The sequence below is a fragment of the Notolepis coatsorum genome, assembly GCF_963971535.1.
Source record: "Notolepis coatsorum genome assembly, chromosome: 15".
Lineage (NCBI taxonomy): Eukaryota > Metazoa > Chordata > Actinopteri > Aulopiformes > Paralepididae > Notolepis > Notolepis coatsorum.
In genome coordinates, this window is record NC_140179.1 from 17008581 (window position 1) to 17031430 (window position 22850).

The window sequence follows — 22850 nt, forward strand, 5'->3', positions numbered from 1 at the left end:
TAGGTATCCTAGCCAGCCTGTTGCTTCTAAGCGGTGTATTCCACGACAATGTGCTAAATATGACACTAAAATACTCTCTTCCGCCACAATATATTGAAACGACGTCCACTGTATACCCCACACTACTTAAACGTGGCCTCAGAATTCAAAACACACACATACTCGGCACGTAAATATATAAAACAACGCCGTGCAAGCTAATTAGCCTAGCAAGCCTTGTTGTTGAGTGAGTCCTAGTACCTCTGCTCTGGGTCTCCTTCCGGATCTCGTTCGCTCTCGGCCATCTCCTTCACTGATTGGTTGTTAGCTGTTGTGCGTATGCACGTCACGTCATCACGTAACGTTGGTTGTTGTTAGTGAGTGTGCTGAGCCGAGGCTGAACGGAGCCAAGCTTGGAAATCGATATATCGAAATTTGCGACCACGTTTCATGTTTATTTCGAGGAAATAATTTATCGCGATAGTTATCGTTATCGTTTTATCGCCCAGCCCTAGCTACATCTATTCGAATCCCAACCGGTTCATGCTTATCAACATCGAATCCCAACCGGTTCATGCTTATCAACATGCCGTGCTAGCCGGCATAAATGCCCGATTTAAAATGGTTCTCTCCTCTTTGTATACCTTTGTCCTCACAAGTATTCTGCTAGGGAACTTATAAACACGACAATAGTAGTAGTTATAAGGCGTTTGAGCTTGTAACGTTAACGTTAGCTAATAGCTATTGTGGTAGCCCCTTTCATGACTGATGCACCGAGTGCTATCCGAGGGGCTGCTATCGTATCAACATGCCGCAACGTATAGCTTGCTAGCCGGCATGATGTGTGTGCAGTGCTTTGCCCCACAGGTCTGAGAAGAGGACCTGCACATTTTACTCGTTCCCCAAACTCCTCTACATGCCCGATCTAAAATGGTTCACGACAGTAGCCATAATGCTAACGTTAGCGGGGTAACGTTAGCCAGAGCCATAGCCAATAGTACTATGACCCGGACGGGCATAAGGCATAAGTTGCCTCGAGTGACGTCACGGCCCTGCTAGCGTCTGATAAGCTTTTTTGATTCGTGTGTGCATGTTATTCGTGCATGGACCTTTTTAACCCTTTCTGAGTGGCATTTCTGGCGTCAAATGGAAAAAAATAAATAATGAAATTAGATACCAATGATGTAAACTACCCATAATTGAAGAGTAGGGTTTAACCTGCAAGTTGGGCTTTAAAAGTGTGTAAAGCTTAAAGGATTCTATGTTTATATTCGTATAGTACAGTTTTATTTATTATTTAAGTGTTTTCTCTTCCTTGTACTTTGTACTGTATATTAACTGATGATTATTGATGCTGACATCATGTGATACTGGACGACACTGAAAACAGGGATTGCCCCTCAGTGTAAATCTGGAGTCTTTCCCAGCAACCCTTGAGGAAGATAATAAAACATGAGATGTCTGAAAGTAGTTTTGAGTAAACGTGTCGTGGCGTATTCATCCTCCGTGGATAAAGTCTGTCTGATTTTTGTTTCCGTAGTTTGCAAAGACGCTCTCTGATTGGCTGGCCCGCGTACAGCGAAGACCCTCTCTGATTGGTTTAGCTCCGAAGGGCTCTTCCGCCTTGTACATATATATTCTCTGCTTCGAAGTTGTTATGCTTTGGCCCTCTTTCGAAGTGGGTTATGCTTAGAGTTTATCTTTAGAGCAGGGCGATGGACCACCAGCCCTGATTCCAAACTCTAAGCATAACCCACTTCGAAAGAGGGCCAAAGCATAACCACTTCGAAGCAGAGAATATATATGTACAAGGCGGATATTTCTATCCCAGAGCCCTTCGGAGCTAAACCAATCAGAGAGGGTCTTCTCTGTACGTGGGCTAGCCAATCAGAGAGCGTCTTCGCAAACTGCGGCTACGAAAAGAAATCACGTGGGCTGAACATGTGCCCCTTTCTATGCAAATGAGCCTCATAGCAAAAACTCTCTCTCGCTCTCTCTCTGTCTCTCTCTCTCTATCCCTCTCTCTATCTCTATCCCTCTCTGTCTCTCTCTCTCACATGCAGTTAAGGGTGCTATTAGCGCGTGCAATCCATTCTTTGTGAATTCGCCCATCTGTATAAAAGACTAAACTGTCTAATAATTAGAATTCTGAAATTCAGTAGTATCCTTTTCTTTTTTTTGTCCACTTTTTCTCCCTATTTTCAATTTTTCTCCCATCCCAATTTCGCCTCGCCAATTCTCCCTTCAATTCTCCCCTCCCCTGTCTCGAACGTTGCTAGACCATGCCTCCCACTGGTCGGCTGCAGTGAGGACGAAGCCTTGCATCACGTGTCCCCTCCGGTACACGAGGAGGCAGCCGTCGCATCTTTTCACCTGTACAGCGCGATCTCTCAGTGGCGAGGAGTAACGCGTGGGAGGCTCACGCTGCCCCCGATACTTCCTGATTCTGCTGTACAGGCGCACCAACCGACCTGTAGGAGTCGCTGTCAACAACGTCCGATCCCCACCCACCGGCTTTCCCACCCCCTAATACTGCCGACCAGCCAAGCCGGAAGCAACGCCGAGAGCTGGGCTCGAACCCAGCATCTCCTGCGGTAGTGGCGAGCGCCTTACCCACTGCGCCACTTAGCCGCCCCAATAGTAGTATCTCCTTTTCAAAGAGATTATGATTTCTGAACCATTAAACAGGACTTTTCTCTCTCTTTCTCCTCCCTCTCTCTCTGTCTCTCTCACCCTCTCTGTCTCTCTCTCACCCTCGCTCTCTCACTCTCTCTATGTCTCTCTCTCTCCCTCTCTCTCTTCCCCTCTCTCTCTGTCTCTCTCTCCCCCTCTCTCTCTCTCTCCCCCCCTCTCTCTCTCTCTCTCTCTCCCCCCCCTCTCTCTGTCTCTCTCTGTCTCTCTTTCTCCCTCCCCCTCCATCCCTCCCTCCTCAACAGTAAAGGAATGTGCGAGCAGCTCCCCGACCTCTTTCTTCTGGTTCCGGAAGGCTCTGGACATCACCAGCTCCATCGATGAGCCCACAGAGTTTAACCCTGTCATGACGGGCTGCCTATTGGCTGCGTGGGCCATCGTGTCCTTGGCCATGATCAAAGGCATCAAGTCTTCTGCAAAGGTAACCTAACCCTAACCCAATATTAATAATCGTAAGGTTATGAATATAACCAAGTTCTATGAATACTGGTGACGCTCAGCGTCATCTGCACTAACCTCACTTCGTGCACATGCACTGAATAAAAATCCACAATGTACCTTTACATACCAACATCCGTCTGGCCACACCCCTATCCGCTACCTTCATAAGCAGGTGTGTGGTCACCTACTCGCCTCCTTCCCAATCTTTCACCACAAGGCGAGATCAAGGGCCGCAGTGGCGTCCCGACGCTGAGCGTCACCAGTATTCATAGAACATACGTTCTATATCATACTGGCTGCCGCTCAGCGTCATCTGCACTACAGGAGCTGAGCGGGAGCCTGAAGCTCGACAAATGTACCCCGCTGAGGCCCCCCACAACCATCAGACCGGAGAGGACCGAGCCCCCCGACCCTCCCTAATGGAGGATACCCCCCCTATTGGAGGACGGGAGGGAGACGGATCCGACCGTGGCTTGACCCCACGACTACGCACACGCACAACCCGCATGCCACCAGGGAACGAACGGAAGGAACAAACCTCGTTACCGCCCCCAAAATCACGTGGTCGAGAGCAAACTCAACCCCTGTGGCAAGGCCGTAGCAGCGGAGCGCGAAGGAAGAAGGGACTGGATCCCCCGGAAAAAGGGGGCCCGGAGAGGTCAATGACGCCACAGCATCAAGACCTCACCAGGCGGTCACTTAGTGACACCGCCCCCCACATCGCCAGCGTATTCGGACAGGGCCCCTCCAAGAGCGGGCCCTTCCCCCCACTAGTACGCCGCCTGGCACACTGACCCTGGCAAACTCAGGCAGTCAGCATGGCCGTAACTTGAAGCACTCAAAAGGCTACACTACAGCGGAAGCAGGCAGCGCACCGAGGAGACGACCCCAGAGGGGGTTGATCCCTTAAACCAGGCAGCAGGCGTTTGACCCGAGCCTGGAGCACTGCGGACGAGACAGGCGCCAAAGGGGTCAACTGAAAACAGCACCCTGGCGGAAGGGGCGTATGCTGGCATTGTTGCGCACCATGACAAAGCCTCCACCAAAAAACCCCGACCCAGAGGGGCCGAGGCAGAGAAAGCTGACACGATTGGCAGGCGTCATGAACGTGCAGGGGCACACTCAACCGGGTAACCTGGGAGTTGACTCTGCTCCAACACACCAGGGAATCAACCACCCTCTTGGTACCACATGCGGTGGTTGTTCCTATAACCCCTCAAGAAAAAACTCCAAAACACACCTGCGGGTATACACTGGCTACACCGCAGTACAAGTGTTTCAGTTTTCAAAAAAGGGTTATTCCAGGCCTACGGGTCGACGAAACACAACTTCGGACCGGGCCCGGCGGCTCGGGAAGCACACAGGGCTACCAGAGGAGGTCCATAAGACCACCCCAACAGCCCCCTCTTCGCCATGCGTGAGAGAGGAGCGAAAAGAATGGAGAACCAGCCCCTTCATGATAGCGCAGGGTACAACATGTACCCAACAAAGGGTCTCCATAACGCCCAACCCTGTGACACCCGGGCCGACCCGGCATTTTTTCCCCCGAAAAAAGCACAAGTCCCTCAGGGTACCAGAACAGCAGATCTGCGCCACCGGCGGACAACGGGTTAACTGACCTGGACCAGCGTGACCAGAACCAGTCCCGTGCCCTAACCACGCCGACATCCCCACTCCAAGAGAGGGGGTAGGTATGCATGTAGATCTAAAACATGAAAAGAGGGCGCCACCCAGACGGTCCCATTCGTACCGCGCTCAGTGGCCCACCCCAAGGGCGTGAGACCCCTCTACCTATGTTTTGATCTATTCCGTTAACATCCCCCAGATATGAACGAGAATCCGTCGAGACCTAGTAACAGGCGCTCGGAAGAGAAAACCTCCATCCCAGTTGCCCTATAAAAACGCTGTTTTAATAACGAGCAACCAAGGCGTACCAGCCTCATGCGTGATTCTTATCAGAAACACCCCGAGCCAGCACTATGTACGCGTCGAGACCCAAACACATCAATGGATAGTCTAACCAGACACCAGACATTGGTCCTTCAAGTCGCCTGGGAGAACGACAAGGAGTTGTCGTGCTCATATTCTTCCCTCTTTTCATTAAAAAGAAAGAAACACCGACTGACATGAATCCCACGTGACGCGGCCGAGGGTAAAAATTGTTTACATTCTTACATCCCGCCACCCTCACCACAGAGAGGAGACGGGAATCCTCAGAGAGACTTCCCACGTGAGCCACAGATTGAAAAGCCACGGTAACATTGAGCCATGTGACCAACAGACTCAAGTTACACGTTTATCGAGCGTAGCAGAACAGTAAGTTCCTACGCTCTCCCCCGACAACTTGACAATGACAGACCCTACATACGGGTCTGAAAAAAAATTCACAGAAGCCGTCGTCCAATAGAAACGTGCCTAGTGACGTTTTCTATGACAGGGGGAAACCCATGACTCAACCGCCCGTGATAGGTGCGGAGTCAGGGAAACCCTCCGGGCGTAGATGGGCCGGCTGCAGTGGCGGAGGCGCCCTCTTTCCTCCTGGCCTTCTTTGCCGAAGGTCCAGCAGTGGCGGTGGTAGCAGCGGCGGCTACGGCGGCGGAACCCCACCGGCGACATCGGGCGGGGGGGAAATGAGGCTGGAGCACGGAACGCTCCTCCTGCATCTCCCTGCAGGTCGAGGTCATCAACTGCAGTGCCGACCCGAAAAGTCCAGCATCGGAGAGGGGTGCCGTCAGAAGTGGAGTCCTCTTCCTTTCCGGCACACGCGCCTGCTCCAGCCAAAGGTGGCGCTGGACTAGAGTGGCCAGGGCACGTACTTTCCCAGCGGCGATGGCCTGCGGCTGGATCAGATGCAGGATGGCTCCTGCAGACTGGGCGAGCTGATCATGTTGCAAATCGGTCAGCTCCGTACCGCCCGTCAGTATCCCGGACATGAATCTCGCCAGCTGCGCGATGTTAGAAGTGGCAGCCAGAGATTGAGTCGTGAAGATAAATGACTGGTCACTCCAGTAAGTCAACCGCCTCGCTGATTTCCCTTGGGGAACCGGCTTCCGTAACGGCTCCCACACCACCTCAGGACAAAGGAGAGCTGCCATCGGCCTATCAAGCCGAGGCACCCCCTCCTTCATGCCGTCTACCAAACCCACCACCCTCGTGACTCGCACGTAGGTGGGGGTGAGGCCCATGATGTGGGAGACCACCTGTCCCTGACGGACGTAGGCCTCCATCGAGGGGAAAAATGGACAGACAACGACCCATCTCTCTCACAGGACGGCGTTGCCATAGATGACCTATGAGATCATCAGGAACAGGAACAGGCAGTGGCTGCGGCAGCGGCACGCCGTTTGCGACTGTCGCCGCCGCCATGAGCTCGGGGAACAAAGCATGCAGTTCCCCCTGCATACTTTCCCCCACCGAGCTCAAGTCCCTCACATGCAGCAGACTACTGGTTACAGAGCCACATTCTGATGTGGCTGATAGCAGGGCATCCCGCCGCCGAGTCGGAGGTTCTAACCCAACATCCGCGTACAAGGAACCCCAAGGAGACCTATCACCCCCCTCCAGTGTTACCTGGACGGGCGGCGGACATGTCTCCACCGGGGCGTCAAACAAGAACCCGTCCGCTTCTACCATGTAGTCCTCTGTTTCCATTGGCCATGGAGAATCAGACGCATCCTCATCCGGCTCCAGCAACTCACCAAAACCAGGCCGTTCGCGTCTACAAGCCACCATCTTGCGACAGGAGCGAGCCGACGCAAAAAGTTTGTGTCTCAAATCCTCCGCCACCAGAGGAGCCGGCCGCCCAACAGCGGACGACTCTCCGGAGGCAAAGGAACCAGAGCCGGAACCAGGCCATCGCACAGGAGACGGCGCTGGTGCACCAGCTCCTTGGAGAGGCAAACTACCTATCGGACGCCTACCGGGCGCGGCTGCCGACCACGAAAGAGGCCTCAACTCCGCTCCAAGACGCACGACAGAGGAGGCAATGGAGAACCGCTGGTGAAGGGTAACGTTGCTAGCGCGACCCTCCGAGGTAAACATTATGACTTCGCTTTTTTCTTTTTAAAGTTTATGAGAGAAAGAAAAAAGCAAGAAAAAATGTAAACGTAACTCAACTTTCTTCAGCTAAAACAACCTCGTCAAGTGATGTATACAACAGGCACTTCCTTGTGGTGAAAGTGAAGAAGGAGGCGAGTAGGTGACCACACACCTGCTTATGAAGGTAGCGGATAGGGGTGTGGCCAGACGGATGTTGGTATGTAAAGGTACATTGTGGATTTTTATTCAGTGCATGTGCACGAAGTGAGGTTAGTGCAGATGACGCTGAGCGGCAGCCAGTATGATATAGAACTGTTAGTTAATAACCCTTCACTTCCTCAAAGCTGTTAATAAGCTGTTAGTTAGTTAATAACCCTTCACTTCCTCAAAGCATGTTAATAATCTGTTAGTTAGTTAATAACCCCAACCCTTCACTTCCTCAAAGCATGTTAATTAATACACCGTTAGTTAGTTAATAACCCTTCACTTCCTCAAAGCATGTTAATTAATATGCTGTTAGTTAGTTAATAACCCTTCACTTCCTCAAAGCATGTTAATTAATAATCTGTTAGTTAGTTAATAACCCTTCACTTCCTCAAAGCATGTTAATTAATATGCTGTCAGTTAGTTAATAACCCTAACCCTTCACTTCCTCAAAGCATGTTAATTAATAAGCTGTTAGTTAGTTAATAACCCTTCACTTCCTCAAAGCATGTTAATTAATAAGCTGTTAGTTAGTTAATAACCCTTCACTTCCTCAAAGCATGTTAATAAGCTGTTAGTTAGTTAATAACCCTTCACTTCCTCAAAGCATGTTAATTAATAAGCTGTTAGTTAGTTAATAACCATTCACTTCCTCAAAGCATGTTAATTAATAAGCTGTTAGTTAGTTAATAACCCTTCACTTCCTCAAATAATGTTAATACAGTTGTTTCTACACACTGTAGTTTGTAGTTTATTACACGCTAAACATCGCCCATTTCCAAAATAATCCAGTCCTTTTCCATAGATTGCGAGATATGACGCGTTATATGCAATAAGCCCGAATCGTTCTGGTTGTTCGCCTGAAACCCCAAATACTCCCAAATCAAATAAAATATGACACTGTGATCGTTACAGAAACATGTTTCAGGTTCGGTAAAATAGACATAGAATATACCTCCAAAAAGAATAACGGTCTGGACTTTAAGTGGGTTGAAGTCATGAGGACTTCAAAGCGTGTCATTTAATGAGTATAAATCAGTAATTCTCAACCTTTCTTATGTCAAGGATCCCCAAGTTGATACACATTAGGTTGTGGACCCCACTTTTGAGAAGATGTGTGTTTTATAGTACATTTAAATACAGTGAAGTTAAACTATTCCCTATTCTTCTAGGGACCCGTGGAGGGGCCCCCAACCACACGTGGAGAACCAATAGTCTTATTCCATGTGGTTGAGTCTACATGGTCCTCCTTCCAGACCATTTGGAAATCTTACAAATAGCATATTTAAAGGGACACTTCGTCAAAAACAATGCTGATTTATTTTGCACATAATCTCACACACATCTAAAAACTCTAAACAGTTTTTCACATTTAGTTTGACAGTTATTGAGAGTAAATGAGTTTGAATATGGCCACCAGTGATGTCATCGGGGACATTGAATCCTTGTGTTAATTACAGCTCCATGAAATTATGTAGATGAAAAAATAGCAACTCCTCATAGGTCCTGCTACTTTATAATTTCATTGAGCTGTAATTAACACAACACAAGGATTCAATGCCCCGGGATGACAACACTGGTGGCCATATAATTTCAGACTAATTTACTCTCAATAACTGCCAAACTAAATTAATGTGTGCAAAACTGTTGAGAGTTTTTGGATGTGTGTGAGATTATGTGCAAAATAAATCGGCATTGTTTTTTGGTGAAGTGCCCACTGAAAGTGTTAATAAAGGTCTTTCCCTGTGTGGTGCTCTTCCTCAGGTGATGTATTTTTCCTCAGTCTTTCCCTATGTGGTCCTCTTCATCTTCCTCATCCGAGGCCTGATGCTGGACGGTGCCGTGGAGGGAATCACCTACATGTTCTATCCTAGAGTAAGCTGATAATCACCTACATGTTCTATCCTAGAGTAAGCTGATAATCACCTACATGTCCTATCCTAGAGTAAGCTGATAATCACCTACATGTTATATCCTAGAGTAAGCTGATAATCACCTACATGTTCTATCCTAGAGTAAGCTGATAATCACCTACATGTTCTATCCTAGAGTAAGCTGATAATCACCTACATGTTATATCCTAGAGTAAGCTGATAATCACCTACATGTTCTATCCTAGAGTAAGCTGATAATCACCTACATGTTCTATCCTAGAGTAAGCTGATAATCACCTACATGTTCTATCCTAGAGTAAGCTGTTATATAGCGTACTTGTATCGCGTCCCGCTCTTAAGCCATACCGAGATATACCTCATCTCATGTACCTATTGTACTCCATCAACGAATAAAATCAAATACACCCACCACCTGCCAGGCCCCGCCCCTTTAGTGGCGTGCTACATAGTACTGGGCATGGCCACCACTCACTCTTCCTCTATTTTCGTTTCCATCATAGCGGATGCAAGTCACCCTATGCAACTAGCTGTTCGAAAACTTTAGATAATATTGAGTGCTTACGGAGATTTGCTTACCCCTGGAATCTTCGGGGTATGTTCCAACGACACGTCGGGTCTATTCTGATGTTCCCTCGTCTTGTGGCAGCAGATCGAGGAACAGTGTGCGAGGTTGGCTATCGAGCCGGCTTGCACACAGGTGAGCCCTGTGTCATCAGGCATTGATGCTAGTGTTAGTAATGCTGGTTTGTTTTGTAACACAACCAAGTTGTGTGTCGGCGCCAGGGGCGGGATGGTTTGGTGAACGTTCCACTGAAGTGGACGGGTTCCAGGCGATCCTGGAGCGTGCTAAACACTAATGCTAACGCAAAATGCTAATGCTAATGCTAAATGCTAACACTACTGCTGACATGCTGGGCACTGTTCTAATGTCCCCGCCGTGGGATGTTGCCGCTTTTCCCTCTTAAACCGGTTCATTGATGAAGGTCAGTCGGTAGCTAATGTGGGGGTTTTGCTGAGTCCTATTTTACCCTTTTACGGGTAAATGGGTTGACAACAGGGTACAGGGCGGGTGTGCCGTGGCTAGGTAGCCTAGCCAGGTAGCATTGGTCCTGTGCCTCGGCGGGGTTTGAACGGTGTCCCACCCGGTAGCCGATGCTTGAGAGCGAGTCGGCTCGGCGGGTGGCAGTAGAGCTATACTGCTGCAGGACGGAATTTAGCGGCGGCCAGTGTTGTGGCTCAGCTACTGTTTTGTTCTGTCTCTCTGCTACGGGAATGTCTGTCTATGCTACAGTTTTTCCCTCCTCTCAACCATTCATGCTGACGGTCAATCGGTGTCTACTGGGGGAGTAGTGCGGGGGGGGCTTTGTTTACCTTCATGGGTAAATGGGCTGAAGTCTAGGGCTGGTGTGCTGTTGTCAATATTATGAATGAATGCGGGACTGGTTCTCTCTGGTCCGCCTCCCCTTAACGTTGTGTACATGGGCGGCGGCTACGTGGCGTAGTGGGCAAGGCGCTCGCCACGAAATGCTGGAGACGCTGGGCTCGTCAGTTCGAGCCCAGCGCTCCACATTTGCTTTCAGTTTAGCTGGTCGTCCGTACTAATACACATTGGCCGTATTAGGGGGTGGGAAACTGATGGGTGGGGATCGGGCGTTGTGGACAGCGACTCCTACAGGTCGGTTGGTGCGCCTGCGCAGTAGAATCAGGAAGTGTCGGGGGCAGCGTGAGCCTCCCAGTCCCACGCGTTACTCCTCGCCACTGAGAGATCGAGCTGCGCAGGTGAAAAGATGCGACTGCTGTTACCTCAAGTACCGGAGGGGACTTGTGCTATGTATGACTTAGTCCACATTGCAGCCGGCTTGTGGGAAGCAAGAAACAGCGTCCGTGACAGGGGAGGGTTGAATTGGATGATACGAAATTGGGATGGGATAAAATATAGAAAATGGGAGAAAAAGTGGATAAAAAAAAAACGTTGTGTTCATGGTGTTAGTTCATTTATTCATTAACCCCTTCATGGTGCACACCACAGTGGAGGTTGCTGTTTGCAACCACCACTGGTGCTCCGTGTTAGCATCAGCCCTTTGCTTTTGACATATTGAAACAGTGCCCCCCCGGCCGACGCCATGAGGTGGGTCGGCCCGGCGAGTGGCTGGTGGGCTGCTAAAGCCTGTACCGCCACGCTATGGAATTGGCAGCGATTAGTGTTCTGTTTTTTCTATCAAAAAATGGTGTCTGGTGGCGGGGCCTTGAGGGCCAGCCGACGTCGACACATCGCGCGAGGTTGTTGACGTTATTAGCTTTGACCCAGCCGCAAGCTATAACCGCTCAGGGCTCCCCTCTCCGCAGAGGATTTTGATCTTCCGCTGGAGCGCGGGCAGTATTTGTCCTAGGCCCCACACCGCCTCACACCGCGCAGCCAGAAGAAGAGAGAGCACGGCCTCGTCAGCGGCGATGACGAGGCCCTCAACAGGCGGCCATGTTTTCCCCCGCCAGAGGTATCCTGGGCGTTGAATCGACAGGTGTCCACAAGGCCGACAGCCTTGGCGGCCGAGGGATCGGCCATGTTGGATGGGTTCGGCTTGGAATATACAAGCCGTCGCCGTGCTGCCACGAGCAGCCCGCTCTCCGATCACTCCCTCCCCCAACACCAGCGGAAAAAGGGGGCTTTGATTGTTTCCTTTGGCTGCGGGCCGCGTGCCTTCGTTGAAGTGCGGGCGGCCCCACTTTTCGCTTCTCATGGGGACAGGGGCTGACACCCAGTTGATGGCTGAGCCTGGGTCTGTCCGTGAGAATGTTGTGCTGTCAAGCGGCTCCCACACCATAAGCTGTGTTGGTTGAGCCTGGTGTTACGTCTGTCAACTATAAGTGTTGTCAGCAGGGGGGTTCGAAACCTTTTGAGGCACACAGTGCGGGCTTCCCCGGCCTCGCCTTCGCCAGGCCAGGTATCATGTTGGTGCCTCCCACTCCCGCGAGATCGGCAGTGGTCTGAAAAGAAGAGGTGCGCGTGATTTAGGTGGTAGTAATATCACTGCAGTTCTTTAGGTAACCCTCATGAATTGGGAGTACCAGTGTTGTCCAGAACTTACAGAACAAACCTACTGTATTTTCCATAATATTGGATCTTTAATTAAAATTGGGGGGAAATCTATTCGATTTAGTTTTTTTTAATTTATTTATCAGTAGTTTCTACATTCACACTCCCAAGTTATTTTAATTTACAAATGCAAATAAATGGGCTGTCCAAAAACAGGAATAATCTAGCTTCATAGTTATAGTTCATAGTTATAGTTCATGTTCTTCTGGGTTCTATAGTTTATAGTTATAGTTCATGTTCTTCTGGGTTCTATAGTTTATAGTTCATGTTCTTCTGGGTTCTATAGTTTATAGTTCATGTTCTTCTGGGTTCTATAGTTTTATAGTTCATGTTCTTCTGGGTTCTATAGTTTTATAGTTCATGTACTTCTGGGTTCTATAGTTTTATAGTTCATGTTCTTCTGGGTTCTATAGTTTTACAGTTAAGGTTCTTCTGGGTTCTATAGTTTTACAGTTCATAGTTAAGGTTCTTCTGGGTTCTCGCTCCCTCTTCAGGTGGAGATCTGGGCAGAGGTGCAGGTTTGGCGCCAGGCGGCCACGCAGGTGTTCTTCGCTCTTGGTTTGGGCTACGGCTCAGTGATCGCCTACTCCTCCTACAACCCGGTCAATAACAACTGTCACCGGGACGCTCTGATGGTGTCCTGCATCAACTTCATGACCTCCATCCTGGCCTCCCTGGTCGTGTTCGTCGTGCTCGGCTTCCGCGCCAAGAAGAACACTCTGGGCTGCGTGGCTGAGTATGTGCTTTGTGTTTTTGTGTTTTATATGAACTAATTTCTGTCAGGAATCACTCACATTGTTGTTGTGGTGGTGGTGGTGGTAGTAGTAGTGGTGGTAGTAGTAGTGGTGTCTGGTAGTAGTGGTGGTGGTGATGGTAGTAGTAGTAGTAGTAGTAGTAGTAGTGGTGATGGTAGTAGTAGTAGTGGTGATGGTGGTAGTGGTAATGGTGGTGGTGATGGTGGTGATGGAGGTGGTGGTAGTAGTAGTATTGGTGGTAGTAGTAGTAGTGATGGTGGTGGTGGTTTTAGTAGTGGTAGAAGTAGTAGTAGTAGTGATGGTAGTGGTGGTAGAAGTAGTGGTGGTAGTAGTAGTGGTGGTAGTAGTAGTAGTAGTAGTAGTAGTAGTAGTAGTAGTAGTAGTAGTAGTAGTAGTAGTAGTAGTAGTAGTAGTAGTAGTAGTAGTGGTGATGGTGGTGGTGGTGGTGGTGGTAGTAATGATGGTGGTGGTGGTTTTAGTAGTAGTAGTAGTAGTAGTAGTAGTAGTAGTAGTAGTAGTAGTAGTAGTAGTAGTAGTAGTAGTAGTAGTAGTAGTGGTGATGGTGGTGGTGGTGGTGGTAGTAATGATGGTGGTGGTGGTTTTAGTAGTGGTAGAAGTAGTAGTAGTAGTGATGGTAGTGGTGGTAGAAGTAGTAGTGATGGTAGTAGTGGTGATGGTAGTAGTAGTAGTGATGGTGGTAGTAGTAGTGGTGGTGGTGGTAGTAGTAGTGGTGATGGTAGTAGTGGTAGTAGTGGTGGTGGTGATGGTAGTAGTAGTGGTGGTGGTGATGGTAGTAGTAGTAGTGGTGGTGGTGATGGTAGTAGTAGTAGTAGTAGTAGTGGTGGTGGTGGTGATGGTAGTGATAGTAGTAGTAGTGGTGATGGAGGTGAGAACCTTACTTAATAATAATAATAATAATAATAATAATAATAATAATAGATCAAATTTATATAGCGCCTTTCATAGAACCCATGGTCGCTTTACAATCAACTTACTTACAGGTGACAGCAGCAGGCGGTAGGGATAGGTTCCGGTTCCTAATTGTCCGATTCCTGGAATCGCATGCCTTTGTGACTATCGATTACTCTTATCGATGGCATGTTTTTCCGACAGTTGCACATTTTAAACCAATAACGTTAGCCATAGCAGACTATTTGATTCCTTGATTAGGAAAACCTAAATGAAAACGAATGCTTTCACTGTATAAATATTCTCCCATTTCATCCATTTTAGATCACAATAGACTGAGACTGCAGCTAGTGGTTCTCGCGCACCTCAGGAAAATCCTTTCACACTAGCACAGCAGGGTAAACTGACTCAGGAAAAGGTGAACGAGTGTCACAGAGCAGTAACTAAATTTGTAAGGGCTCGAAATTGCGACCATTTTGGTGGGGGCGCAACAATAAATGACAATCAGAAATGTCAAGTTGCATGTTGTTATTCTAACCAGCTTAGTTCTGTTGCATTTCCAATTTATTTATGTAAAATATAAATTTATCAGGAATCGATAAGGGAATCGATAAAGAATCGTATCGATAAGCAGAATCGATAATGGAATCGTATCGATAAAATCGTATCAATTCCCATCGCTAGCAGGCGGTAGAGTGAACCCTCTTCTCTCCAGACAGGCTTTGGTTTGAGCCTCCGCTTGGTGGAGCACCCAGAGTATTTATCTTTTAACATGAAAACGCTTGGGATCCCCTGATGTAGGTAACAAAACGACCTGTTATTCTAAAAACTGCCCCCCCCTCCAGGAACCTGGGTCTTCTAAACGGCATGGCCTCCCACGGATCTGAGCTCCACTGGTGGCCCTGGTTCAACATGAGTGATCCAGGCTCGGTGTCCATCCCTGAGTACAGAGAGTGGTTTGGCCACTACGGCTCCCTGGTGGGACCAAATATCACCGACTGTAATCTGGAGGAGCAGATGAATAAGGTAAACTTGGAAAGAATAATGACCATGACAAAATATATACTTTGAAAATATATACACTCAATTGGTAGAGTTAAAAAAATATATATACTTAATTGGTAGACTTTCAAAATATATACTCAATTGGTAGACTTTCAAAATATATACTCTATTGGAGTAGGGTGTTTTGAGGGGGTGTAGGGTGTTTTGAGGGGGGTGTAGGATGTTTTGAGGGGGGTGTAGGATATTTTGAGGGGGTGTAGGGTGTTTTGAGGGGGGTGTAGGATGTTTTGAGGGGGTGTAGGGTGTTTTGAGCGGGGAGGAGAGTTTTGAGGGGGTGTACGGTGTTTTGAGGGGGTGTAGGGTGTTTTGAGGGGGTGTAGGGTGTTTTGAAGGGGTGTAGGATGTTTTGAGGGGGTGTAACCTACTAGTCAGTCTCTCTCTGGTCTCTCTCTCTGCCCCCCTCTTGGTCTCTCTCTGGTCTCTCTGGTCTCTCTGGTCTCTGGTCTCTCTCTGGTCTCTCTCTGGTATCTCTCTGCCCCCCTCCTGGTCTCTCTCTCTGGTCTCTCTCTCTGGTCTCTCTCTGCTTCCCCTCCTGGTATCTCTCTCTGGTCTCTCTGGCCTCTCTCTCTTGTATCTCTCTGGTCTATCTCTGGTCTCTCTCTCTGGTCTCTCTGGTATATATATCTCTCTGGTCTCTCTCTCTGGTCTCTCTCTGGTCTCTCTCTGGTATCTCTCTGGTCTCTCTGGTCTCTCTCTCGGTTAAGTAGGATGTTTTGAGGGGGGTGTATGGTGTTTTGAGGGGGGTGTAGGATGTTTTGAGGGGGTGTAGGATGTTTTGAGGGGGTGTAGGATGTTTTGAGGGGGTGTAGGGTGTTTTGAGGGGGGAGGGTGTGTTTTGAGGGGGTGTAGGATGTTTTGAGGGGGGTGTAGGGTGTTTTGAGGGGGTGTAGGGTAGTGATGCACCGATGTGAAAATTGTGGCCGATAACCGATATTAATATTGCTGTTCTGGCCGATAACGATATTTACCGATGTCGATATCTCTGTATAGAAAACACTTTTTTATGATAATCAAATAAAGAGCTATTTTCCAAAACGTATACTTTTTTTTACTTTTGTAACTTATTTTCAGAAATTACTGATATTTTGAAACTATTTAAGGCCAAAACATGTAAAAAGAAAAAAAAAAGATATTAAAAAAAAAAATGTATATCGGCCCTATCTTGATATCGGACCGATACCGATGTGTAAAAAAACGGCCATATCGTCCGATATTATATCGGCGGCCGATATATCGTGCATCACTAGTGTATGGTGTTTTGAGGGGGTGTAGAATGTTTTGAGGGGGGTGTAGGGTGTTTTGAGGGGGGTGTAGGATGTTGAGGGGGTATGGTGTTTTGAGGGGGTGTAGGGTGTTTTGAGCGGGAAGGAGAGTTTTGAGGGGGTGTACGGTGTTTTGAGGGGGTGTAGGGTGTTTTGAGGGGGTGTAGGATGTTTTGAGGGGGTGTAGGGTGTTTTGAGGGGGTGTAGGGTGTTTTGAGGGGGTGTAGGGTGTTTTGAAGGGGTGTAGGATGTTTTGAGGGGGTGTAGGGTGTTTTGAGGGGGTGTAGGGTGTTTTGAGGGGGTGTAGGGTGTTTTGAAGGGGTGTAGGATGTTTTGAGGGGGGAGGTGGTGTTTTGAGGGGGTGTAGGGTGTTTTGAGGGGGTGTAGGGTGTTTTGAAGGGGTGTAGGATGTTTTGAGGGGGTGTAGGATGTTTTGAGGGGGTGTAGGGTGTTTTGAGGGGGTGTAGGGTGTTTTGAGGGGGTGTAGGATGTTTTGAGGGGGTGTAACCTACTAGTCAGTCTCTCTCTCTGCCCCCCTCTTGGTCTCTCTCTGGTCTCTCTGGTCTCTCTCTGGTATCTCTCTGCCCCCCTCCTGGTCTCTCTCTCTGGTCTCTCTCTCTGGTCTCTCTCTCTGGTCTCTCTCTGCTTCCCCTCCTGGTATCTCTCTCTGGTCTCTCTGGCCTCTCTCTCTTGTATCTCTCTGGTCTCTCTCTGGTCTCTCTCTGGTATATCTCTCTCTCTGGTCTCTCTCTCTGGTCTCTCTCTGGTCTCTCTCTGGTGTCTCTCTGGTCTCTCTCTCTGGTCTCTCTCTGGTCTCTCCCTGGTCTCTCTCTGGTCTCTCTCTCTGGTCTCTCTATCTCTGGTCTCTCTCTTGTCTCTCTGGTCTCTCTCTGGTCCCTCTCGCTGGTCTTTCTGGTCGCTCTCTCTGGTCTCTCTGGTCTCTCTCTGGTCTCTCTCTGGTCTCTCTCTCTGGTGGTCTCTCTCTCTGGTCTCTCTCTCTGGTATCTCTCTGGTCTCTCTCTGGTCTCTCTCTGGTCTATCTGGTCTCTCTCTCTGGTCTCTCTCTGGTCTCTCTCTCTGGTCTCTCTCTGGTCTCTCTCTCAGGGGGTGGAGGGAACAGGGCTGGCCTTCATTGCCTTCACGGAGGCCATGGCCTTCTTCCCCGCCAGCCCCTTCTGGTCCACCCTGTTCTTTCTGATGCTGCTGAACCTCGGCCTGAGCACCATGTTCGGCACCATGCAAGGCATCCTGACCCCCCTGATGGACAACTTCAGCCTCCTGGGCCGGCACCGCACCATACTGACCGGTAACACGCTCCCACCGCACCATACTGACCGTAACATGCTCCCACTGCACCATACTGACGGGTAACACCACCGCACCATACTGACCGGCAGTGCCGTCTGGGAGAAATTCGAGGCCCTGTGCGAGATTTAAACGCGAGATTTACATTTTTTGTATACAGTCAACGTATTCTTAAATAATAGCGCTGCCCGAGGCTCGGCATACAGTCAACATATTCTTAAATAATAGCGCTGCCCGAGGCTGGGCATATGATACAATCAACGTATTCTTAAATAATAGCGCTGCCCGAGGCTGGGCATATGATACAGTCAACGTATTCTTAAATAATAGCGCTGCCCGAGGCTTAGTGGCAATGCACCTGTACAGTCGTACACCTGGCAGTAACAGGGAAAATGCATAAAACACCCCTGGAACCTGATAAACAAGCTTAAAGCCAGGTACATTTTTCAAGCACGACATGCAGATTTGCAGTTTTGCCTTATTTGAATCGAACTCTATAAGCTTAGTACACACGTCACAAACTGCACGAGCACAGTGTGAGCAGACCCTTGCATGATGCAACACACCGAGTGAGAGAGAGAGCGCCAGAGAGAGAGAGAGCAAGAGAGAGAGCGAGAGAGAGAGAGAGTGAGAGAGAGAGAGAGACAGAGAGAGAGACAGAGAGAGAGAGAGAGAGAGAGAGAGAGCAAGAGAGAGACAGAGTGAGAGAGAGAGAGAGAGAGAGAGAGAGAGAGATCCACGGCGGGAACAGAATAGATTGCATTAAAAACTCACCAAACGTCCAAGAGGAAGGAGACAACCGTGGAGATGATAAAGTTCACCAGTCCATATTGTCCCCCCCCATTGGGATGAACTTGGGAGTCTGTTCCTAGTTTATCTGCCACACGTTAGCACTCGATAACGTAGCTAATGCTAGTTAGCTGTCCCTGCCTTTAGCTAAGCCGACATGGCTAGCCTGACTGAACTTTCTAACACGCAACAACTTTCATCTTCAGTCTATCTGCCGAACGTCCTCTTCGTCTTGGCATAACCTAATCACTATACTTGGTATTGATAAGCTTACGGCACGCAGCGTTATTTCTTCTGCTCCGATGCTGCACAGCGCTCCCGTGGATAGCGCCGAATAGTCAGACCCCGTACCTGTAAGTTATGTAACCCCTCCCCTCGTTGAAACCAATAGTATATCTGCAGAGCCGCAGAGCTCCAATAGTGTATCTGCAGAGCCGCAGAGCTCCAATAGTATATCTGCAGAGCCGCAGAGCCCGGAACAAGTCAGACACATTCTACAAACGTGTCTAATGTGAAATATATAAGCATGTAAGAAAAACTAGATTTTAGGTCTTTGTGTGATTTAGTGATTGTTAACATTCTATTTTTTTAATTTGTTTATAAAATAAAAACAATAATAAAAATAAAGAAAGAAAAAATAAAGAAAAAGTTTAAAAAAATAAATAAAAAATTGGCGAGGCCCCCCTCCCTGCGAGGCCCTGTGCGACCGCACTGCTCGCACACCCCTTGAGGCGGCCCTGCTGACCGGTAACACGCTCCCACCGCACCATACTGACCGGTAACATGCTCCCACCGCACCACACTGACGGGTAACACCACCACACCATACTGACCGGTAACACGCTCCCACCGCACCATACTGACTGGTAACACGCTCCCACCGCACCATACTGACGGGTAACACGCTCCCACCGCACCATACTGACCGGTAACACGCTCCCACTGCACCATACTGACCGGTAACACGCTCCCACTGCACCATACTGACCGGTAACACGCTCCCACCGCACCATACTGACCGGTTACACGCTTCCACCGCACCATACTGACGGGTAACACCACCATACTGACTGGTAACACCACCATACTGACTGGTAACACCACCATACTGACTGGTAACACCACCGCACCATACTGACTGGTAACACCACCATACTGACCGTAACACCACCATACTGACTGGTAACACCACATACTGACTGGTAACACCACCATACTGACTGGTAACACCACCATACTGACTGGTAACACCACCATACTGACTGGTAACACCACCATACTGACTGGTAACACCACCATACTGACTGGTAACACCACCATACTGACTGGTAACACCACCGCACCATACTGACTGGTAACACCACCATACTGACTGGTAACACCACCATACTGACTGGTAACACCACCATACTGACTGGTAACACCACCATACTGACTGGTAACACCACCATACTGACTGGTAACACCACCATACTGACTGGTAACACCACCATACTGACTGGTAACACCACCGCACCATACTGACTGGTAACACCACCATACTGACTGGTAACACCACCATACTGACTGGTAACACCACCATACTGACTGGTAACACCACCATACTGACTGGTAACACCACCATACTGACTGGTAACACCACCGCACCATACTGACTGGTAACACCACCATACTGACTGGTAACACCACCATACTGACTGGTAACACCACCATACTGACTGGTAACACCACCTTACTGACTGTAACACCACCACACTGACTGGTAACACCACCTTACTGACTGTAACACCACCATACTGACTGGTAACACCACATACTGACTGGTAACACCACCACACTGACTGGTAACACCACCATACTGACTGGTAACACCACCATACTGACTCGTAACACCACCATACTGACTGGTAACACCACCTTACTGACTGGTAACACCACCATACTGACTGGTAACACCACCATACTGACTGGTAACACCACCATACTAACCTGTAACACGTCCCAAAGAGAACCTAACATATTAGAGCTGGGAGGGATGACATAATATGAAGGTATACTGAAGGTAAAACGATTTGATCCAAATATTGCACACACAAAAAATATATGGACAAGACATTCTCTTTTCATTGATTTCAGAGAGATGTACTTTTTGTTTCTTGAGAATTGAAACTGTTATTCCAATCCAAAATTAGGATAACCCTCACACTGCATAAACCAAAAAGTGGAAACTGAAATGATCTACACAAATATTATATATTGAATAACCCATTCCCAGTCAGGAGGCAGAAACACCTTTTTGTAGGGGATGAAAACAAACATTATATAAATATAATATAAATCTACATTATGAATATAAATTATAAACAATATTTTCTTTCATTATTATCGGTCCTACCGTAATACTTTTTCATAAATATTGAATTAGTAATCCCTATAACAACCCTTCCAGTGGCTCTTTTATAATCAATTATTATGATTATTGTCTTCTTCAGATCTTTTTTATATTTGTCAGGTTGAGATGTATTTGGTAAATGTTGTTGTTTGTTTCTCAGTTTCTAGCTGTGTTCTGGGGTTCCTGATTGATGATGTTGATGTTGTTGTTTGTTTCAGTTTCTAGCTGTGTTCTGGGGTTCCTGATTGATGATGTTGATGTTGTTGTTTGTTTCAGTTTCTAGCTGTGTTCTGGGGTTCCTGATTGGACTGCTCTTCACCCAGCGCTCTGGTAACTACTTTGTCACCATGTTCGATGACTACTCTGCCACCCTGCCGCTAATCATCGTGGTCGTCTTTGAAACAATCAGTGTGGCCTGGGTTTACGGAGCAGATCGGTAAGAATACAAAGTTTTCTGTGTTAAGAATAGAGTATTTACCACAGTTTTCTGCATTAAAGGTCCCGTGTCTTATAAATGGCCTTTTCCAGTGTTTAGCATTGTTTCCTAGCAATGGGGGTTTATATCAATGGGGTCTTTGTCTCTAATTCTCATTTTGACTCATCAGTCTAGTCTCGAGTTCACGAGATCCTCCCTCACTCAACTAAGCCATTCTGATTTTACTGTTTTGCTGACGTGAATAAGGCACTGGTTGTAGTCACCGCCCACAATCAACAATTCGCTCAACAACAGAGCGAGTGGAATTACTTAGTATCCCCCTCGCGTGAATACTTTACCCAAGGCAGTTGTCCTTCCGCGTTCGGTTTGCGCGCCCTGATTGACCTCTCAGCGCCCAATTGCGTTGCGCCTAGCTTTCAGTTCCACAACGCAAGTCGACATCACATCAATATACATAACGTATTGTAACGCGCTATTCATATCAATCGACATCACATAACGTAGTGTTTTCATCTCTTCATATCAATCGGCATCACATCAATATAAATAACGTAGTGTTTTCATCTCAGATATTAACGTAGTGTTCTCTTCATAATCAATCGGCATCACATCAATATAAATAGCAGGGCGATAGACCACCAGCCCTGATTCCAAACTCTAACCTTAACCAACTTCGAAAAAGAGCGACTTCGAAAGAGTGCCTAAACTTAACCAGTTGGAAACAAGGCGGCCAGTAATAAAATTAGCAATCAATCAATCAATCAATTCAATAACCCACGCTCACTTAAAACAGCACACCTCCCAGCTGCTTCTATAGAAAGTAGGTAAAAAAAAACTCTTATAGGGCAAAGAAAACTTTTTTTAAATTTGTTTTACCTACTTTCTATAGAAGCATCTAAGAATGAAGTTCTATAGAAAGTAGATTCAAAACAAAAGAAAAGTTGGATGTGTTAGTTTGTTGGATGTCTAGTTGAAAGACAGTTGGATGTCTTAGTTTGTTGGATGTCTTAGTTGAGAGACAGTTGGATGTCTTAGTTTGTTGGATGTCTAGTTGAAAGACAGTTGGATGTCTTAGTTTGTTGGATGTCTTATTTGAGAGACAGTTGGATGTCTTAGTTTGTTGGATGTCTTACTGAGAACAGTTGGATGCACTTCCGAGCTGCTTCCACATGGAGGCAACTTCTCTTTTAAATTTTTTTTGACATCGGCCATTGTATAAAAGCCATTACACCACGCGCAGTCGTGGGTTATGAGAATTAGACCATGCCTAGGGGGGTCTAACGACCCTTGGCTGCGCCTCGGACCTAACTACCACCCCTAGGCATGGTCTAATTCTCATAACCCACTCCTGCGCGTGATGTAATGCTTTAACGGCCATTGGAATTCCCCATCTAGCTATAGCTGGGCCAGCTTTCCATTACACACTTTCACTGTGCGTCACGTTGTTTGTAGAGCTAAATCTATATTTTATATTATAGCTATGGATACAATATCATGGTCATTTGACAGTAAGAACCCTCCGTTCAAGATGCAAAAAAGAAATAATTTTTCCATCCATACGTTCCCGTTTTATACCATGGTGAATATGAGTGTTA

The 22850-nt window shown here is 47.7% G+C and overlaps 1 protein-coding gene across 1 annotated transcript in view; it reads left to right on the top strand.

The window, feature by feature from the left end:
• Positions 1-22850, top strand: part of slc6a16a (solute carrier family 6 member 16a) — a gene marked incomplete at its 3' end in the record, with an annotated part of 86136 nt that overhangs the window by 53706 nt on the left and 9580 nt on the right. The window contains exons 5-10 of the mRNA XM_084330286.1: positions 2916-3091; positions 9118-9228; positions 12837-13078; positions 14852-15032; positions 17438-17639; positions 21096-21255. Of these exons, the coding sequence (XP_084186412.1) occupies positions 2916-3091; positions 9118-9228; positions 12837-13078; positions 14852-15032; positions 17438-17639; positions 21096-21255 (1072 nt within the window). The remainder of the gene's footprint in view (positions 1-2915; positions 3092-9117; positions 9229-12836; positions 13079-14851; positions 15033-17437; positions 17640-21095; positions 21256-22850) is intronic.